The sequence below is a fragment of the Nannobrachium achirus genome, assembly GCF_963921795.1.
Source record: "Nannobrachium achirus genome assembly, chromosome: 19".
NCBI lineage: Eukaryota > Metazoa > Chordata > Actinopteri > Myctophiformes > Myctophidae > Nannobrachium > Nannobrachium achirus.
In genome coordinates, this window is record NC_137826.1 from 49526827 (window position 1) to 49544150 (window position 17324).

The 17324-nt window shown below is 41.0% G+C and overlaps 1 protein-coding gene across 1 annotated transcript; it reads right to left on the minus strand.

Moving 5' to 3' along the window:
* Positions 1-399: 399 nt before the first annotated feature.
* LOC308304283 (microfibrillar-associated protein 3-like) lies at positions 400-17115 on the minus strand. The gene is made up of 6 exons (XM_080748852.1): positions 17056-17115; positions 14036-14166; positions 12662-12870; positions 7341-7491; positions 4575-4839; positions 400-3748 (listed from the first exon to the last, which is right to left on the minus strand). Exons 2-6 carry the CDS (start codon positions 14122-14124, stop codon positions 3443-3445), a joined length of 1020 nt encoding a protein of 339 aa, XP_080604978.1. The 5' UTR covers positions 14125-14166; positions 17056-17115; the 3' UTR covers positions 400-3442.
* Between the last annotated feature and the right edge of the window lie 209 nt (positions 17116-17324).

Consider the following 17324-nt stretch of genomic DNA (forward strand, 5'->3'; position numbering starts at 1 on the left):
TGCCTCTGAGATGATGTTGGACAGTTGGAGTAGTAGTAAACACACTTTAAATTGGAAATACTCCAGACCAGTAAAGTAAAAAAAAAAAAAAAAAAACATAAGTACAGTAGCCTACTTAGTAAATGTATGGCAACATGTTGCCATACCTTAGCTTTTTCTGAACTGACGCCACTGAGTGTGTGTGTGTGTGTGTGTGTGTGTGTGTGTGTGTGTGTGTGTGTGTGTGTCTGTCTGTCACACTTTGGACCACAGTTCTAGAGAAATACAGACCATTTATTGTACAGTACAGTCAAACACACAGAATCTAGCTTGCATTTAATTCAACAGTGCCATCTAAAAGGAAAGGTGGCAAAACATTAAACCTGTAAAATCATTATTATTACTATTACACCTCCTTTCCACAGTTTTGTGTGATGTCTGTAATTTTTCAACATTTCCTGTAGCGTTCATTACAAATACTTTCTTTTTTCTTTAATCCAAGTGCATTGCAGTACCCAGAAAAGTGCTTTATGAATAAAATATGTTATTATTAACATATGCTGTTGCTATACACATTTAGGCTTTGGAGCAGTAGTTCTCTCTCAACAGTGAACAAACCAACACAACGTTTAAGTGTGTAGAGGCTAGAGGGTATCTGCACATTTCTAAAGAGACAATTTAAGTACTTGAAAAATTGGCTCTCCGAAATCCAAAGCAAAAATTTCATTACTTTGTCAACATGTTCGAGCAAATTCGGTATGGTAAAGTTTGTCAAATGATGTACGGGAAAATAACAAATACTTCAGATTGGACTGAAGGGAATTACAGACGCCACACAGAGCTTGGCTTGCATTGGTCTTCAAAGTTGTTCCAGGCCAAGGACCCTTAGCTGAGAGATATGAAGCAGGGACCACCACTACATATTAGGGATGGGACGATAATCGCTATTATCGTTTATCGTGTTAAAAAACACTCACGATAATCGTATCGTAGAGATTTAACTTATCGTGATATCGTCCTCCTCCGTCATGCACTGGGATCAATTCACCTTTTATTTGCCGAGCTGCATATCCAGTACCACTTGAACCCTCTATAATTGGTAAAACAGACCTGGAAATAACGTACTTGATAGTCTTTTTATTTTTCACTCTCTACCAAATCTCTTTGCAAAAAAAATAGCTGATCAACAAGCTCACGACATTGTGAGCTTGTAGATCTGCTATTTATTGGCAAATGTTCCGCCCCAGGATAATGGATGTTGGGGATATTTTGATTATCACGATAATATCATAAATCAAACTTTTTTTTTTTAAGTCACAATAACCGTGACATGACATTTTCATATCGTCCCATCCCTACTACATATTGGATAAAACTGTTGCAAATGTCCATAGTTTTCAAAGATAGATGGTGCTATCGTCAGTGTTGTGTCCATTAAGTTTTGTTTGTTTATTTACAGATGATCTTTTCTATATTAATATGCTGGATCCATGTTAATGTATATTGTCAGACATTTAACCACTTAAACCCTCTGTACTCTGTCTGCTCTTTTATTTCCCCCAGGGGATAAAGCCAATAAAAATCCCAAGACTGAAAATGATGTGATTTTTGAAACATGGCACGTGCAGCGCGTGCAGCGTTTCCCTGAAGTTCTGAACTGCCTTCACTGAACGTGTGTGTGCCAATCCATGCTTCATTTTAGAGAAGTATCTTCTGAAGTTCTGTTGTATTCTATTACTAGTCTGGCCAATTCAAATACTAATATCTTGAGATCACCTGACTAGCGTTTTTTATTTATTTTTAATAGACTGAAATCAGTCTCCAGGACTGAGAACTTTAACCCCTGTTCCCCTCTACACCAAATCTGTTGGCCAAAAATAACAGCTTGAACTATTTTTGACAACTAATGTTCCGCTCAGAATAGTGATGCTAGGGTTCATGTGGTTAATGTTAAAACTGACCCATGGCATAGTGGAAACCAGGCATTAACAGGTCTGTCACAATTATGACATAATCGTCTAATCGCCATGATTTGACATAATCGCATTTATTTTGTCATAATCGCCATAATCGTTTCCATGTTGAAAATGTTTCATATATTTTCAAACATTTTCAAAAAGAGTGGAAATAGCAGATCTACAAGCTCAAAACGTGTCGCGATGCGAAACGTTTTGAGCTTGTAGATCTGCTGAGCTTGCTGAGCTTGTAGATCTGCTATTTCCACTATCAATGTTCTTTTTTAAGTATAAAGTTATCAAATATGTCAGTAATTTCTTTGCATATTTAATGTGCAACTTCAAAGCCTACAAGCCAAACAGAAATGTCATTGTTAACGACAAAAACACAATTAAATCGTCATGTTAAAATGTCATAATCGGGACAGGCCTAGGCATTAATACACATCTTACAGTGAAAAAGAAGAATAACACATCCAATTATATCAGTGTGGCAAAGAAAGAAAATGAGTACAATCATCCATTTGGCTGGAACCTAAACAATTCAAGTAAACAGCACTTGGTTATAGTAAACATTAACACGTCTAATCTCACAACAGCAGCGGATTCAGAGTACCACATTTGATACATAATATGGCAAGTATAATAGAGAGAGAGCTGTCCCCTTCATAGTCCAACAATTGTTTAATCGCCATATTTTGGTCTTAGTTGACCGAGACTGTTTTTTGTATAGGGATGCAGATGCACCATCTTGGCATTAAAATGCAATATAATAGGTATCATACCGATATCAAAACAATATATCGGTTTTAGACAATATTCAATTTTTTTAATAATGTTTAATGGAATTTCTAAAAATAAAAATACTAAATTCAAGCTGTTAATGTTGGAATATGGGCCACATTTTCAACATGGTTCATCCTTTGTTTATTGAATAAAAAGGCATTGCTTTTTCAAAGTCAGTTCATATGCCTTTCCCGGCATACGTCGGTAAGGTCGGTTATCAACCATAATAGCAATGTTGACACTGGTTATACAGTAGGTAACAGCCAGAAATGTGCATCCCTATATATATTTTTTCCATACCTACTGAATGATTTATTTAAGAATGAAACGAATTAGTTCTAAAACTAGTGGGAATGAGTTACTAGGGCCCAATGTGGAGGGGCCTTAATTATTTTAACTATTGAAAAATAGCAGATTTACAAGCTTGTAGAACTGCAATTTTTTTAAAAGTCGTGAAAATTTGTGCAAATCTTTGAATATATGTATTTGTAACAACAATTTTGCTTCTGGGGGGTCCCTGGAAATAAATATTTTGAGATGGGGGTCCGTGGCCAAATACAAATCATATTGGGGGTCCTTCACGTGAAAAGGTTTTAGATCTGCTATTTTTTGGCAAATGTTCCGCCCCGGGATAAAGGATTTTGATTATCGTGATAACATCGTAAATCGCAATTTCTTTTGTCACAATAATCGTGATATGACATTTTCATATCGTCCCATCCCTACTCGGCAGCAGAGGAGGAGGGGGGGGTGCAAGGGGGGGTGGCGGGGGTGTCGACGTGGACGGAGACCTCCACCACATCCAAGCCGCCGCTGCTTCCGGGCTCCGGCGGGCCGATGGCCCTCCCCAGGGCCTCCTGTTCCTCTTCCCCCCGCCTCTGGGCTGCCGCCGCCGCCTCCCCGGAGGAGGACGGGCAGGACACGGCGCCGCACGTCAGCAGGTTGAGGGGGGGCATGGGGGGCAGCGGGATGCTGCGGGCCAGCTCCTCGATGTAGCGCGCCACCTCCAGGGTCTTGAACTGGGTCACCTGGAACACAGTGGGGGGAGAGGTACTCCAGAAGTTTAACTTGGGTAAAAGTAGCAATAGTTAGGGCATTCACCAAATATTCGAATATCAAAGTCACTATTCACCGAAGTCGAATATTAGCTTATCTTGATTTTTTTTAGTGTTTTCTCTTTTAAAAAAAATATAGTTTATAAGCTTGGCTAGATAGGAAGTCATAAGAATGAGTTGTCAATGCCCCTGGTGGATGAATTTGTTAATGCTCTATACCAGGGGTTCTCAAACCTTTTTAGGCCGTGACCCCCAAAATAAACATGAACTGGGGACCCCCACCCTGACAAGCACTTGGAATTGTAGGTATTACATTTAATGTAGTCTAACCTAACGCGGAGATTCTATGCTGGCCGGCAGATCTCGCCGGATGCTCCAGCGTCTCGAAATGACGTGGAGGGGGACATGACTCGCTTTGAGTAAATGAGGAAGTGATCCGCGGAGGGAAACGCGTGATAAATCATAGCGATTTTATAATGATAATGGATAAACCTAAACAAACCAGTTCACATGAACAATACTGATGTAAAATAAGATATCTGAACGGCTAGTCGGCTACATATATTTTTATAGACAATTAAAATGTCATGAACCAGCACAGTTCTAGGGGGGCTAGCCCAGGCTTTATTTTTCTTCCGATCGCCAAAATAAGCCTGGGTCTCCGAGGCTACATTTAATGTGACTCGGTTCCGCAGATAAATATTGTGAAAATAGCAGATCTACATGCTCACAACGCCTCGCAACGCGTATCGTCCCATCCCTAATAGCGATCAATGTCCCGTCCCTGCTGGCGTTTTACCTTGGCGAGCTCCAGCGTCTTGGCGGAGGTGAGGATGGGGATCCTCTTGGCCAACTCGAAGGCCTTCTGCAGCTTCTCCACGCCCTCTGTGCGGAAGAAGTCGTTGACGGCGCGCTCCGTCTCCTTCAGGTGGCCGCCCATCATGCAGAGGCGCGAGGCGCCCAGCACCAGCGTGATGAAGAAGGTCACCAGGCACACGGTCACGTAGTAGAGGCCCAGCCCGCCCCCGTCCGCGTACGCCACGCGCACCTCCACCACGTAGAAGCTGTGGAAAAGTAGGGATGGAACGATATGAAAACGTCATATCACGATTATTGTGACAAAAGAAATCGCATTCAAATGATTTGGGGGGGGGGGGTCCCCGGATGATTAGCTTAATGTGCAGCATTGTTTTCTCACTCAACAGTAAACAAACCAACATAAGGTTTAAGTGTATAGACAAATAATTGTTATACAAAATGTAATGCCTCAACTCTTAGTGCTCGTCACGGTTGGGGGTCCCCAGTTAAAATATGATTATTTTGGGGGTCGTCGCCTGAAAGGGTTGAGATCTTAAATCCTCTGACATGAATGCACCCTCTCCCCCGACCTGACTCCCTAATCTTTTTGATTGGCGTAATATTGTTGGCCCTATGAATGTATTATCTTTATTCCAATTGGCACTATATGGATAAACCTTTTCAAGGTTCGAGGTTCAAGGTTCTGACATCACGCTCTGGCTTCACTGTGATGGCACACTAACAGAATCCATTTTATGCCCATATATGGAGATCTCTGATGTCATCAATATTAAGCCCATATCTAACAGGACTTCATATGGGAATGCCCATATATGGAGGCCACATCGGCCACATAGCCCCCTAACAGAATCCATATATGGCCAAGACAGCCCATATCTGTGTGGCTGGTTCTACAGACAGGGATCTCCATGTATGGGCATAAAAGGGTATGATGTCAGATGTCATAGACATCATAGGACTTTCACATAATGAATAACTGAGTAAGCATGTTTGGGCTCTCACAGCATATCTCCATATACAGTACATGGATCTCCATATATGGGTACCAGGGGTCTCCATATATGGGTAACTGGTCCCATATACATCATTGACCAGATGGCAAAGAATTGGCGCGACCTCGCATGTTGCCCTGAGGCGTCCTCAAATGTACATGTGCATAAAGTTTGGTATATTGTATACAGCAACAGCATTTCTTCCAGTAGTTGCTACTGTACTGTACTGTATCTTTTGTAAACAACTTCAGCATATATCTGCTAATTTTAAATAGCTAAAGCAAGGGTCCTCAACAGGGGGGGTCCCCAGAGTTACTACAGGGGGGCCTCCAAATATTTGAATGATAGAATATTTTTTTCTCCTTTTTTATATTAACCACTTGAACCCTAGTGTCCATATTCTGAGAACTTTAGCCAAAAATAGCCGATCCACAAGCTCACAACGCCTCACGCTGCGAGGTGTTGAGCTTGTAGATCGGCTATTTTCGCCAAAGAGGTTGGTGTTGAGGGGAAAAAGAGCAGACCAAGTACAGACTGAAAGGTAAAGTTTATTAAGTATTGACAGTTCAAGTGGTTAAATATCTGAAAACACAAATTGACATGAATCCAAAAAACTAATGATTGTGCTGTCAAACGATTAAACTATATGGAATCTATGAAAAGGTTGTGGGGGTCCCTGCTTAGTCTCTCTCTCAACTAAGGGTCGTTTCACACTCTAATAAAGAGCCTAACTAATTTCGGTTCGGGAGGACTCCCCGACCCGAAATTATTTAGGTTCGGGGGGAGTTCATCCATACTTTCTTAACGGCTAATGCCGAAGTAGCATGTAAATATTGGAGGTCTGTGGCATGAAAACGTTTGTGGCCGAGAAATGAGCGTTGCAGGGCGGATACATATCTGACTGGCCCTCGTGGCTGCACGCTGGAGGTCCAGTGACTGGCAGTGAGCAGCAGCACAGCGCCGCAGCGGGGTCTCTCTGTCTCTCTCATCACTCTCACACATCGCTAGCTCTGTCGAAAACATTCAATCTACAAGCTCACATTATAAACGTGCCGCCTCTCTTTCTGCATGCATCAGTCACAATTCGTCGCGGAGCTTGTAGGTCGGCTATAAACCAACATGGAACACAAGCAAAGCTGTGTTTCCATTAAGCTCTTCTTTCCTCTTAAAAACGGTCAGCGACTAGCGAGCTGTGAGACACAGCAAAGCCGAGCCGTGTGTGTGTGTGTGTGTGTGTGTGTGTGTGTGTGTGTGTGTGTGTGTGTGTGTGTGTGTGTGTGTGTGTGTGTGTGTGTGTCGCGCGCGCCTCCACTCTCCAGCCAGAGTGAGCTGACAATGTATCCGCTATGCGACGCTCTAATCACGGCCACGCAAGCATTTGGAAGTCGGCGTGTCTCCCTCCCAAATTACCGCTGTTTCCTTGGCTTCATAGCCGAGGAAATGAACTTGAGGCCGGGCTGAATGAATGAGAAGACACCGCTTTGTACCGAAATTAAGTCGGGAGGTCACAACATTTCGTCAGCACCGTAGAGCCGAATTTAGTCGGTTGACGCCCCCCCCCCCCCCCCCCCCCGAACCGGGGGACGCGAACCATATTTGGGTTCGCCTAGTGCCGAACCGAAATTAGTTAGGCTCCTTATAACGGTATGAATCGACCCTAAGGGTCCTTAAAACGTTGAAGACCCCTGAGCTAAATAATGCGTTATAATGTGTTCCCCCTGGTTTCCGGTTCTAGGGACAGACAACAGACAGACCTGTAGTTGGAGGTGCGCTGCTCTCCAACAGCAGAGGAGGAAGAGGAGGAAGGCCAGGGCAGCGAGGCCACGCAGGTGTAGCGTCCTCGGTCCTCGAAAGACACAGCGGTGATGTTGAGAACGCCCTGGTCCTGGACCTGCCACTTCCCACCTGGACGGTAAGAACAAAACCAAGAGGACAGATTCAAGGACTTGTTCGACGCCAGGGCTGTTTGGCATTGTTGTTTTTGACAGCAAATTTTGATTTAGTTTTAGTCATAGTCTTTTGAATAAAATGTATTTTAGTTTTAGTCAAAATGTAGTCACCTGAAAAGTTTTAGTTTTAGTCTAGTTTAGTTGACTGAATATCATTCAGATTTTAGGCGACTAAATCTACAGTTGATTTAGTCAACTGAAATGTATTTTTGGCAGGCCTTGATGGCATCGTAATGACTGATTTTACATTTGGTTGCGTGCTGATACGCAACATAGGAGAGCAACCAAACGTAAAACGACTCTCTTCTCCACTAGTCCCTCCCCAACATTTTAGTCTGGTTTTTATTTTATTGACGAAATTGTCAATATATTTAGTCTTAGTTTTAGTCATCACAGCTTTGTTTTTATTTCGTTTTTATTTAGTTTTCGTCAGTGAAAAAAACGCAGTCGACAAACATTTTTTGTCATAGTTTTAGTCGACAAAATCAACACTGCTGTTTGGTTTGTTTAGTCATAACTCAGCCCATAAGCAGTGTTGGGGAAGTTAAAGTTACATGTAACTGAGTTACATAACTATGTTACATTTTGCTGTAACTTGCTGGTAACTGAGTTTCATATTTTTGTAACTCGTCAAGTAACTGAGATAGTTTTTGGGTCATTTTTGGCTCAAGTTACAAGAAGTTACAAGTGAAGTTATAGTTTTACATTTAAGTTTTGTTAAGATTGTCATGACTCATGTAACAGTGTCCTCAACAGATCATAATTTTCTTCTTTTTTAACTTTATTTTAGGAACAGATGTTTACTAAAGAAAAAAAAATCAACCTTTTTGAAATAAATGTATAAAATATAAAACTCAGTTGAGATGCAAAGACTAATTTGCACAGTGCGTTGCGTGCATTGTGATCGGCTATTTTTTGGCAAAGAGATTTGGTAGAGTGAAACAAAAAAAAAGTTTAAATGGTACCGGATGTGAGGCTCGGCAAATAAAAGGTGAATTGATTCCAGTGCATGACGGAGGACAATTTCACGATAAATAAATCTCCACGATACGACATATTTCTGCTGGCATGTAGCCTCGGAAACCCAGACTTCTTTTGGCGATCGGAAGAAAAAGAAGCCTGGGCGATCGCGTTATGATCACCGTTGTAGGAAGTGTAGAATTTCCCTAACCAATCAGAGTGCAGAGAGCGTCGCACCAAATGTGTTGACGTCATGACGCACCAGCGTTCTCTGCGCTGAGCAGAGGAGCAGAGGAGCAGAGGGGGGTGGGGAGAGGAGAACACATGCTATTAGCTGGAGACTTGCGGAGAGACTCACGGAGCCCGCCCATCTGCCTACACTAAACTGTCCGCGTTAGGTTAGAGTGGCTGGCATGTGACATTTTTTGTAGGGTATTAAATTTTGTTTCATGTACACCAAATGTACATTCTCAATTTAACACTGAAAATAAAAAGTAAGTTACATTTCTCAAGGGGTATAACTGTAACTTGATCAAGTTACTGCCATGGTGAGTTACTTGTAACGGCACAAGTTACGCTTTCAAGTAACTTACTCCAACACTGCCCATAAGTGCATGGTGTGAGTCAGGTGTGTGTTTTATTTCCTATGAATGGCAGGGTAGCTTAAAACAAGCACACCAAATTGACAGGCAGTGTTGGCATATTTATATCAATATATCGATCGGTACCCTGAGAATAATATCGTATCGATACTTTTTAAAAATCAATACCCCCATTATTTTTCGTTCTTGGTGCGAGGGAGAGCCGTCACTCACGCAGAAGGGAGAGGTCTTCCCTCTTGGCTTTCAGGATTTGACGGTGCCATGTGCATTGATTGATTGATTGAAGACTTTATTAGAAGTTTGCATAGGAAAAGGTACAGTTTCATGACGACGGTACAGTTCACTGGTACAAGGTCTACTAAAAGGAGATCCATGAAAAGACTAAGCTTATTTCCACTGGAAACCATTGAAGTATCTCATAACATTGAATGACAGACGAATAGAACACAGTACTATGCAGTAGATATGTAAAGAAAATAAAATGAAAGAAAAAAACAAAAAAACAAAAAAACAGTAAGTCTAAACAAACAGTAAGTATATGCAAAGAAGGGGCAGGGGAGGGTAGGGCTGGGCTAGGTTTTTTTTTTTCCAGTTGCGAACGGCTGCTGAACGGCTACAACTAGGGATGGGACCATATGAAAATCTCATATCACGATTATTGTGACAAAAGAAATCGCGATTAACGATATTATCGCGATAATCAAAATCCATTATCCTGGGGCGGAACATTTGCCAAAAAATTGCCGATCTACAAGCTCACAACGTGTCGCAAAGCAACCCATAGTGAGCTTGTAGATCGGCAAATTATTTTGGCAAAGACATTTGATCGAAAGTGAAAAAAAAAAGACTGTATCAAGTATGTATATTATAAGTACCTTTTACTAATTCAAGAGGGTTTAAGTGGTACCGGATATGCAGCTCGGCAAATAAAAGGTGAATTGATCCCAGTGCATGACAGAGGACAATATCACGATAAATTAAATTTCAACGATACGATTATCTTGAGTGTGTTTTATCACGATAAACGATAATATCGCGTATCGTCCCATTCCTACATACAAGGAAGAATACATCAGCTGCATCACTGCCTGCCTGTGACCTTCGATAGGCTTTTGACTTGCAGTTCCTCACTCAGTAGAAAGCACACACATTTAATCAGACAATGTTTGATTCAGAATGATAACAGGTCAAGCTGAAATGACGATTCAAAATTTTGGTAGTGAAGGAAAACAGCAAAACTCGACCACCTAAAGATCCTGGGCGCTACACTCCCTCTGCCAACCTGGGGAGACAACGGACTGACCTCATGCTTTAGTTTCAGTCATATTTTAGTCATCTGAATGTTTTAGTTTTAGATCTAGTAGTTAACTAAATATCATATGCATAATAATGACACAACCTGTTTTAGTTGACAGGGTAAAGATAGGAAAACACATTCTGCTCTAGCAGAGACACCTGGCCTGTTGCCTGGACGATACTGCCATCTACAGGAGATGCAGCAGGGATTTCACATTCCCATCCAAACCTCACATGAAATGGAAACTTGCATTAGCCACAAAACTAACTATCAATCACACATTTATGGTGCCTACCGTGCCTTGTTCTTTTTTACTGTACAAAACAGTACTTGTTTTTCTTTTCATACTTATCTGTAACTTTGTAAACCTTAAACTGCTGTGCTGCCTCTCTATCTATCTATCTATCTATCTATCTATCTATCTATCTATCTATCTATCTATCTATCTATCTATCTATCTATCTATCTATCTATCTATCTATCTATCTATCCATCCATCCATCCATCCATCCATCCATCCATCCATCCATCCATCCATCCATCCATCCATCCATCCATCCATCCATCCATCCATCCATCCATCCATCCATCCATCCGAGGGTCCAGAAATACACATTTTACTTCCCTTCTTTAGAGCATTGGTTCTCAACCTGTGGGTCGAGACCCCCAGGGGGGTCCCCAAATTATTTTGGGGGGTCCTCAGATGATTAACTTTTTCTCACTCAACAGTAAACAAACCAACATAAAGTTTAAGTGTATAGAGGGTATCTGCTCATTTCTAAAGTGACAATCTAAGGACTTTTTAATACCTCTAAAATGACAAATTAAATATTGGCCAAATTGACAAATATTAGAGGCAGAAATTGTGAAAATAGCAGATCTACATGCTCACAACGCCTCGCAAACGCCAGGCGTTGTGAGCATGTAGATCTGCTATTTTCACAATAGAACCGTGTTATACAAAATGTAATGCCTCAACTCTTAGTGCTTATAGGTAATATAATAGGCCTACATGCAATGTTTCATAACATATAACACAAGAATTTAATCATAACACATTATACACATATATATTTATAAGGTCAAGTATTCTACTTAATAATTGGGACTTACAAGAACCATTATCATCTATCTATAAATGCGAGAAGTCTCTGAGTGTGTGTCTGTCTGTCTGTCTGTCTGTCTGTCTGTGTGTGTGTCTGTAATCCGCGTATCTCGAGAACCGTTCGTCCCACCGGCTTCAGATTCGGCACGCGCGTTCCCCGCCGCGGCACGGAGTGCAGTGCCGGGCCTCGACCCGACCCGACGCGCGGTTTTCCGAAACCGGCCCGAAACGTTCGGAATATCCTTATGCAGAGCTGATTGTTGACATCAGGCTGTTCCGGAGGAAATCGGCGCAAGCGCTGACTCATTGTGACATCACTCATAAAAGGCTCTGACATCACGTACGTCACATGAGTCAACAAAAAATCTCGGAATATCTCCATATATAGCATATATGGGCATAAAAGGGCATAAAGGGACACAGACAGACGGATACAGAGATCTCCATAAATGGGCATAAAATGGACGCAAATGGCATATATGGGCATAAAATTTACGCAGAATCACAAAGATCTCCATATACGGGCATAAAGGGACACAGACAGACAGATACAGAGATCTCCATATATGGGCATGAAATGGACGCAAATAGACAGATATCTCCATATATGGGCATATATGGGCATACAATGGACCCAGAACTATATCTGCAGTGATCTCCATATATGGACATAAAATGGACGCTGACAGACAGACAGACAGACAGATAACAGATATCTCCATATATGGGCATAAATGGACACAGGCAAACAGATGGTCAAAACGGGTCCTATGACAACAGGTATAATGGGGTTTGCATTAAAGGGCGGGGCATTCATTCCCTATTTACATCGTTCCCGAGTTGGCCAGGTCGCCGACTAGACGCTGGGCCGCCCGAAGGGCGGCCCAGCTTCTAGTAGTTATAATAGACCTACATTTACAGTAGTTTAGGCATTTTGTTTTGATAAGGTTCTGGGCAGAACAATTAGTCCTTGTTATTTGACTATTTTTACTTTAGTTATAATTAAAGACACTTCCTAGTGAATTGGTGATTATAATAAATAGTCTATGTCATGATTGTTGTTATAGCTAGATCAGATTGTGTTCATAATATAAGGCCGGCGCGCTCCGCCCTTGTTCCAGGATGTTGTTTTGATACACGCGTTTGAGATCCATAAGTTTACCTCCACTCTTCTCTTCCAGGTCGCGACCTTTAGGGTCAAACCAGCGGAAGTGGCGGTGCTCTCCGCTCACGTTGCACTGGATGAGGGCGTCGGCTCCCTCCTTCAAAACCATCTTCCTCACCACCGGCAGACTGGGCCAACTGGGCCCACTGGGCCCACTGGGCTCACTGGGCAGACTGGACACATGCTCCAATGACACCGAGCCATTCCTACACATGTGCAGTGGTGGAAAGAAAGTAAAAACTTGTTACAAATAGGGATGGGACAATATGAAAATTTCATATCACGATCATTGCGACAAAAGAAATCGCGATTTACGATATTATCACGATAATCAAAATCCATTATCCTGGGGCGGGACATTTGCCAAAACATAGCAGATCTACAAGCTCACAACGCGTCACAACGTTGTGAGCTTGTAGATCGGCTATTTTTTGGCCAAAGACATCTGATAGAGAGTGGAAAAAAGACTATCAAGTACGTACCGGTATATTATAAGTACCTTTTACCAATTATAGAGGGTTTAAGTGGTACCGGATATGCAGCTCGGCAAATAAAAGGTGAATTGATCCCAGGGCATGACGGAAGACGATATCACGATAAAGTAAATCTCCACGATAAGATTATCGCGTGTTTTGTATCACGATAAACAATGATATCGCGTATCGTCCCATCCCTAGTTACAAAGTATAGTAATATTCCGGGATTAGAAATGTTCTTGGATAAAAGTACAGAAATTGTAGAAAAATAGCAGGTCTACAGCATGTGACGATTTAAGGACTTTTAAGACCTTTTTAATAGCAAATTGTCCAATTTGTCAAATATCACGTAAGAGGAAAACATTGTGAAAATAGACGATCTACAAGCTTGGCTATTTTGACAATATTTATCTGGGGAACCGAGTCAAACTAAATGTAATGCCTCAACTCCTCAAGTGCTTGTCAGGGTGTGTGTGGAGGATCCCAGTTAAAATAAGGTTATTTTGGAGTGTTGACACTTTGAGCAGAGCACTGGGTGTGCAAATTGACCCAGATCCCCTTGTTGCCCTTTTTGGGTCTCTCCTCTATTCCTAACTCATCATCTTCTATTCAACGCGTGATAGCTTTCACAACCATGTTAGCCAGGAGGTTGATTCTCTTCCCGATACAGTTGTAGTTATTAGTGGTTGGTGGGGTGAGTGTGAACAAGCTATCTGTGTGTGAATGTATACTTAATAAAGTCAGGACAAGTGATATTTATCTTAGCCCTATGGGCTGTGTAAACTAAACTTGCACATGGCAGATATGACAGATAGGCCTATACCTTAAATATACAAGAAGAAATGACTGACACTGACCAGGTTGTTAATGTAATTAATAATTGTGACAGGCCTACCGGTTCGGAGCGGTTCCGACCGCTTGTCCACACAGGACGGATAGATAAAGTAGAAGGGTGATTCTCAGCGGCTGTGTGCTTAGCAGCATGTTGGAGTCTCAACCTAGGTTCATGTCTGGTGCCGGAAAAACCTGTCGGACAGGAAGCAACCGCTTGTTACGTTCAACATTCTAACTTGTATCTATTGTTACATCTGCGTGTATGTGTGTGTGTGTGTGTGTGTGTGTGTGTGTGTGTGTGTGTGTGTGTGTGTGTGTGTGTGTGTGTGTGTGTGTGTGTGTGGGTGGGGTGGGGTTCAAGACCGGGGTCCCCAGCAAAATTAGCTTAGGCCTATATAGCATCAAAATCAGTTTAATTATTTTAACTTCTATTTACATTGGCTATTTGATTTTTTTTTTTTTTTTTTTTGTATAACATAAAAATAATTATACAATTTTAATAATTTTCACAACACAAATCTTGTATGGAGATTTCTGGCACAAAAGAATCCACTCAAATCCAACCAAATGGATAACCAAATTAATATGGCTAAACCAAAGCCATGAATTTGTCCAATCAAGCAATTTTATTGAGTTCATCAAAATTGTTTATCCTTTGTTCTGTATGAGAGCTGGAGAGACAGGGAGAGCCCTGTTACTGAACAAACACTCTATAGCAATGGTTACTATCACAATATAGAGCTATTTAACACTGTTACTGAACAAACACTCTATAGCAATGATTACTATCACAACATAGAGCTATTTGACACTGTTACTGAACAAACACTCTACAGCAATGATTACTATCACAACATAGAGCTATTTGACACTGTTACTGAACAAACACTCTATAGCTATGATTACTATCACATCATAGAGCTATTTGACACTGTTACTGAACAAACACTCTATAGCAGGGGTCTGCAACCTTTTTGAAATGAAGTGCCATGTTTTTATTTTCTAGATAGTCAGTGTGCCATGTCAACATACATTTTAATGACATGCCATCAAACATTCTGACATATTGATTGTGAGGACATTGTTATAACGATCATTAGACTCGGAGCAATAACCCACCTATCGCCCCGACTCCCTCCCCAGTCAAAGTTCAGAATTGTAATGAATGTAGAACTATGTGCAGGTTGTAATTTGCTGCAGATTAGGCGACTAAATTGAATTGACCACGTTTAAAACAATATTTGATTTGAACATAAAAATCCTCTCTCATATTCTGCCAGTGTGCCAGTGATCACCCTCCCCTGTGCCAATGTTGGCATCCGTGCCTAAGGTTGCCTACCCCTGCTCATAGCAATGGTTACTATCACAACATAGAGCTATTTAACACTGTTACTGAACAAACACTCTATAGCAATGATTACTATCACAACATAGAGCTATTTGACACTGTTACTGAACAAACATTCTATAGCAATGCAGGCATTGACACTAAGGTTTGCCCACCTGCCCACGGCAGGTAAATAAAACGTCAGGGCAGGTGAAGTTCCCTTTCAGGTTGCCCGACAGGGCAAGTGCTCATTTGAGAGGGGACACAAATGTCTATAAACACAACACGAGATATCTGTCCAAACACCTGAACGTGGCCAGTGCGCTTCTGGCCTGTGGAATGTAAAATAAGAGCACTATTTACCTATTATGTGCTGTTTTTACTGTTGCTACATTTAAAAATATAAAATAACAAGTGTGAAACCATAGACATATTCAATCATAGTTAAAGTATTTGGTATTTTGATTTGGAGGTATTGAGGTATGACATTTTATCGCACAGCCCCAGAAAGTAAAGAAATAAGTGTTACATTGAGCGGTAATTAAAATCGTACCTATCATTTTATAATGGACGATTTACTTTTTGGGCAAGTGGGCATTACCGTCGGGCAAGTAGAACATGACGCCTCTGAGACCTTAGTGTCAACCCCTGCAATGGTTACTATCACAACATAGAACTATTTAACACTGTTACTGAACAAACACTCTATAGCTATGATTACTATCACAACATAGAGCTATTTGACACTGTTACTGAACAAACACTCTATAGTTATGATTACTATCACAACATAGAGCTATTTAACACTGTTACTGAACAAACACTCTATAGCAATGATTACTATCACAACATAGAGCTATTTGACAATGTTACTGAACAAACACTCTATATCAATGATTACTATCACAACAGCTATTTGACAATGTTACTGAACAAACACTCTATAGCAATGATTGCTATAACAATATAGAGCTATTTAACACTGTTACTGAACAAACACTCTATAGCAATGATTACTATCACAACATAGAGCTATTTAACACTGTTACTGAACAAACACTCTATAGCAATGATTACTATCACAACATAGAGCTATTTGACAATGTTACTGAACAAACACTCTATATCAATGATTACTATCACAACAGCTATTTGACAATGTTACTGAACAAACACTCTATAGCAATGATTGCTATAACAATATAGAGCTATTTAACACTGTTACTGAACAAACACTCTATAGCAATGATTACTATCACAACATAGAGCTATTTAACACTGTTACTGAACAAACACTCTATAGCAATGATTACTATCACAACATAGAGCTATTTAACACTGTTACTGAACAAACACTCTATAGCAATGATTACTATCACAATACTATGTAGACCTATTCCTATATAGCCTTGTAACAAGCTATGTATCACTTTAATATTTTAAACAAAAATTTCACCCAGCACCTTTAAATGAACGGATGGTTTTACTGTGCACTTGCTGGGTCATGTGTTTGTTTTCACTTGAAAGTCTCACTGTTAAATGATAATGTATTCATTTGTAGACAAGTTGGTTACATTTGCATCCTTTCAGAATGACATTAACCTGTGTCCTCGTGTGCACCTGTTACTTGCAGTGCTGGCAAATAAACCAGTGGAATTATAGTATAATATACACTAAACGTGATGATATTAAAGCTAAGACAGGATTGCTAAATATTAAGGTAATGACAAGCATTAGAAGGGTGATTTATTTACCTTTCTGTCGGAGTGGTTGTGCTTCAGGTTGTGACTGCAGCCTGCAGTACTTCCTTAACTCACGTCACCAAGTTTTCAAGCCTGGTTTCCATTCAACACTCAACGATCATATCCGGTCTAAAGCCCGCCTCCCATAACCGGTCATTTTCACGCACACATACACGCAAGCACAGAGACAACTTCCGTGTCCGCTCCAGACCGGATGTGCAACGTGCCGAAGTTGAATTGATCGGAACTTCCTTGTTTCTTATCGATGGGCGTGGTGGAAA